At 31.3% G+C, this 5,014-nt stretch overlaps 2 protein-coding genes across 8 annotated transcripts in view; both read left to right on the forward strand.

Moving 5' to 3' along the window:
- The first annotated feature begins 447 nt into the window (after positions 1-447).
- Positions 448-2,069, forward strand: LOC108577038 (BTB/POZ domain-containing protein 9-like). Its single transcript, XM_017940126.1, has 6 exons — positions 448-756; positions 842-994; positions 1,075-1,264; positions 1,369-1,624; positions 1,684-1,813; positions 1,896-2,069. The coding sequence occupies exons 1-6, from the start codon at positions 448-450 to the stop codon at positions 2,067-2,069; spliced, it is 1,212 nt and encodes a 403-aa protein (XP_017795615.1).
- A 1,685-nt stretch (positions 2,070-3,754) lies between these two features.
- The window catches only part of LOC108577049 (protein lingerer), a 7,695-nt gene continuing 6,435 nt past the window's right edge, over positions 3,755-5,014 (forward strand). For 5 of the 7 annotated variants that reach the window (XM_017940137.1, XM_017940140.1, XM_017940143.1 and 2 more), the window contains exon 1: positions 3,755-3,826. The gene's annotated coding sequence lies outside the window, so the exon portion shown is untranslated. The other 2 variants (XM_017940139.1, XM_017940138.1) reach the window with 2 other exon arrangements.

Genomic DNA, 5,014 nt, shown 5'->3' on the forward strand with positions numbered 1-5,014 from the left:
AGATCTAGGGATGACAAAAATATGTTGGGAAAGTCTACATATTTTTCAACTCCAATTCTAGGGTTAAGAATCGGTGCTCGAGAAGTGCTAACGCACTCAGATCTTAATTGCGTGAAAAATATTTAAATAATGAAAATGTCTTGTACTTTATTTTTAATATTTATAGAAAAAAATTTAGTATGCTGACCTTTACATGGTCAGAAATGATTTTAATTTTTGGCGCCGCTTTTCACTTTTTGGATCGTTCCAAATCTAAGTTAAATGACGAGCTCTGCTCTCTAGTTTAAGTCCTAGTTTTAGTCGTTATAATTATTGACGTATTATGTTATTGGTGTTACTTTGTGTTAACAAAATGTATTTATGTATAAGAAAAAGTTAAAAAAAAAAATGTTTAACTAAAAAAGAATTACAAACAGTTTTATACTTTAAAGATCAGAATCTAAGAAGATGAGTTCTTATAGTTCTCATGTAGTTGGTGACATAAATCACATTAGTACTTTTTCTGATAATATTGGTGCTCTTTACTTTTCTAATGATTATTCAGATGTGACTTTAATTGTTAATGGACAAAGATTCAATAGCCACAAAATTATTTTGGCTGCACGTAGCCAATACTTCAGAGCTCTTCTATTTGGAGATTCAAAAGAATCTACTCAATGTGAAATTAAGTTAAAAGATGCTAATCTGGATGGATTTAAAGGTGTACTAGAATACATATATACAGGACAAATATCTCTTACAAATCAACGTAAAGAGGTATTAATTTTAACTTAATTGTAATTAATTTGAATTTGAATTTGAATTAAAATTGTACCATTCAGTTAATTATTATTGTTCTTAGGTGATATTGGATATTCTTAGATTAGCACATCTCTATGGATTTTCAGAATTAGAAGACTCTATATCAAACTATTTTAGACAAATATTAGATGTAGAAAATGTCTGCCTCATATTTAATGCAGCACTTCTTTATCAGCAAGAGTTTCTTACTAAGGTATGGAAAAGATGTCAAAGATGCCCACCCAAAAGAATTACTAAAGTATGAAAATATGCATAAAAATTAATCTATTCTAGGTTTGTCGCATTTACCTGGGTGTACATACATATAACATAATTAGACATGAGAGCTTTTTACATTTAAGTGCTGGTGCTTTAAATGAACTTGTTTCAAAAGACTCCTTTTATGCGCCAGAAATTGATATTTTTTTAGCCTTACAAGCATGGATAAAAGTAAATCCTAATGCTGATGGTCAAAATGTTTTAGGTAAATACAAAAGCATTAGAAATGGTAAACAAAATCTATTTAAAGTCTATTTTGAAAGTGTTAGTTATAATAATAATATAAAATTGATTTGGCTAATTCTGTAGATAAAGTTCGATTAAGTCTGATTTCAACCATGGATCTTTTGAATGTTGTTCAACCAACTGGATTGGTTTCTCCAGAAGCAATTTTAAGTGCAATAGCTGCAAGAACACAACTACATGACTCTGATCTTAATTATTGTAGACTTATTGATACAAATATTACCCGTCCTATACATGGTGCACAAGTTCTGCAGGGTGAAATACATAATTTTCTTTTACATAAAGATACAACCAGTTATTTATGGGATATGAAGCAAGGGTAAATTGATAAATTTATTCCTTAAGTTATTCATTTAAATAAGATTTCTTTTTCATCAGGTATATTAAACATACCATCACTAAATCACAAGAACATGGAATTGTAGTTAAATTAGGAATTCAGAGTATCATCAATCATGTTAAGATGCTTCTTTGGGATTGTATGTGTTTCTGTTCTTATTATACAGAAGTAAGTCAAAAAGAAAAAATATTGAATGCTTAATTCTTGTATATAATTTTTTTATTACAATTATTCCTTACTTTTTAAATAGGTATCTATGGAACAAAAAAATTGGATTCAAATTATTGATCATACAGAATATTTTTGTCATAGTTGGCAAGTTTTATACTTTGAACCAAGAGTAGTTGTTTATATTCGTATTGTTGGGACCAACGCTAGTGTACCAAATATAAGCAGAGTAAAATCATTATCACACTATTATTAAAAACGTTTCTAATCTTTTCTCTTATGTTTGTTTTTCATAACTTTTATTTTTAAAGGGTTTTGGTTTTATAACTTTTGAAGCTTATACAAATCATAAATATTTTATACTTTTTTTATGTCAAATTATTTATTTAAATTTAGGTATCACGATGCTGTATTAAATGGTGAAATATCACCTTATGATTGGACTGATCATTAACTTGTATTTGCATCTGGTTCTTATAAATTACACTTTACACAACCGTATATAATGGACTCTCTGCAGTATGCATTCTGTTATCATATATTATAATAATACAGTTGCATAGTTGTAAATATTTATTTACATATATAGATTATGGGTTTGGGATTGCGATGATCGTCCATATTCTTACAATATAGAGGTATCCGGCAATTCTTGACATTGGAATCTAGTTACTGACGAAACTAGGAAAGCTTGTCGTTCATGGCAAACGATACGTTTTAAACCTCTTCGCCCTGTAGTTTTTATACGTATTGTTGGAACAGAGAATGAGGTTATTATGTTTAACATGTATAATGGCATTACAAAATGAAATGATTATTTCTAATGAAGTACGTTTATACATATCAGAAGATTTTGTAAAAATTTTATAAAATATTTTTGTATATTTTACTTTTCAGCCTGTTCACTGTGTTCATGTGATGTTTAAGTTGTATGTAAATCTTTAGTATAGAAAGGAAAACAATCGAAAGATTAAAATTCTATGCTTTGGTTAATATCATTGTCAGCAGAAACAGCTACAGAAACAGTAAATATTGCTAAAGGAACAAATTCTACAGATAACAATGTTTTTTAAGATAACTAATAATTTGCGAATAAACTACAAAATGTCAATGGTACTTTGAAAAGTATTAAATTTTCGTTTTTTTACATTTTATTTTTCTGTGTTAATTACTTGAATGCTTGTATAGTACAGTGATATAATTTGTAATTATAAAAATAATTGTTAACTACATTTTTTAATTAGAATACATTTTTAATTCAATAAATTGCATCTTTGTTCTTCCTCTTATCACGCAATTATATAGAAATATATTACAGTATATAAACGGTATAAATGTTCATGGGGTTACATAATAGCGAGCATACAAATAGGGTGTTAAATATACATCGTCTAATTGAAAGTGAGCCTTAAAAAAAATTCGTATCCGTTCTGTTACACGTCCAAAACCCTTAATAAAGGCAGGTACGCAACTAGAAAGGGATGATCTTTTGTCCCATATCTTCCGGTTTACTGGCCTTTACGCTGTGCTCTCTCAGCGAGAGGGAGCATGCACTGGTGAAGAGAAAAGCGAAAGGCGTTTCCTTGCTTGGCATCGTCTACTAAAACGGATTAGTGGAGCTGATGTAGACGAATTCCACCTTAAACGCGTGCACTACTGAGACTTAGAACTAATATATATATATATAACAATGAGGATTGGAGCGAGCACTTGGGACAAAATTGAAGATTTGGAGATTTGATGAGGCACCTGGTGGCCACTGTTTGAACCATTCAAATGTTTTTGAGGAATTTGAAAGATCCACAAATGTCTACCTGAGAAATTGAGGTGCCTAGGGACATCGTAGTTCTGACATCTAGAAAGTTTATGACTGTTTAGTTGGTAAACCTGAATCTTCTAGTATAAAATTAGCTAGCCGTATGGAGCCTGATAAAGCATAGAGGCGGTGCTGCCGACTCAGGGTGGGGGGCCCGCGGTCACGTGACCGAGCTGCGTTTTGAGCGCACTAACCAGGTACGAGCAAATTCGTTGTTTTTTTCGTGGTTTTTCGCGCGCCACGGCCGAAAAAGCCGAGGCGTCGTGAATTTCGCTTGTTTCTGACTCCGGACGTGTCCTTCGAGTACGCAAACAACACTTATAATAACTGTGAGTTACTTGCAAATACTTTGACTCGATCGTCTTACGGAGATCTATCGATGCTCCACCGCGGCGATGGTTGACAAGCCTTCCTCGCAAAACCAGAAATGGCGTCTACCGTGCACATGGTCTGCAGAAAATATTCTACATCAACGTCGTAGTACTGATTCAGGAGTATAACAATTTCTACACGGCCAATTTCTTTATCATCTGTTTGAAGAATTTTCACAACTCGCTTACGAACAACAACGCAACGGACAAGGTGTTTTTTGTGATGCGCCCGATAATCCTCCTTCGTCATATTCTCACCGCGCACGTCAAAATTTATCTTTTTTTTTTATTATCTCGTCGTCTTTTGAAAGCTTCTGTGCTGCAAAAAAAATTCACGAAACTTTTCGGTGTTTTCGGTGGATTTGATCTTTTATACCAAGCGGCATGATCCTTTGGAATTTCGCAAAATTTGTGGATAAGGTTTAGATCATTCTGCATATCGCCCTGACGCTTAGTTATTCGTTCTTCTTCTAGACAACCGTTTTAGGAAAAACGTGACTATTTTAAGAAATACTTGTTAAATCGTTTGGTTTTCCATTTATCATCATTAGTCAACCCTAACCTTTTCATCTCTACATAAGAGGTAGAAATAGAATTATATTTCGTTAACCTTTCCTTAAATTTAATGTCGGCTTTTTATTATAAATTTCCTCTTATATGTTTTTATAATTGTGATCTGATATTATGTTTGACATGTTTTGTAATTATAGAAAAGATTTTTAAATACCAATTGTTTTTCTTATTTAGGTTACTTTCAATATTTATTTATGGTAGAATTATTAGAACTTTCAGTAATGAGGACATTCGAAAAATCTTAAAATTATATAAGAAACATATTATTTTTTGACTAGTACCTTAAAATTCAATTTTATTAGGGACTACATACTATGGTTGATAATAATCATGATTATACAATCTCAATATTTGACGTATAGTATATACATAAGTAACTCCCAGATATCTTTTTAAGAACATTATTTTATGTACTGATGCATTTATATACTTAATATACTG

The sequence above is a fragment of the Habropoda laboriosa genome, unplaced genomic scaffold (genome assembly GCF_001263275.1).
Source record: "Habropoda laboriosa isolate 0110345459 unplaced genomic scaffold, ASM126327v1 scaffold486, whole genome shotgun sequence".
In the NCBI taxonomy this organism is placed as follows: Eukaryota; Metazoa; Arthropoda; class Insecta; order Hymenoptera; family Apidae; genus Habropoda; species Habropoda laboriosa.

Bases quoted from the DNA above. Each gene is read 5' to 3' on its own strand.
- LOC108577038 (XM_017940126.1), top strand. From the start codon at position 448: ATGAGTTCTTATAGTTCTCATGTAGTTGGTGACATAAATCACATTAGT. The intron at 995-1,074 runs GTATGGAAAAGA...AATCTATTCTAG, and splicing joins AGCAAGAGTTTCTTACTAAG to GTTTGTCGCATTTACCTGGG. The intron at 1,265-1,368 runs GTAAATACAAAA...CTAATTCTGTAG, and splicing joins TGATGGTCAAAATGTTTTAG to ATAAAGTTCGATTAAGTCTG.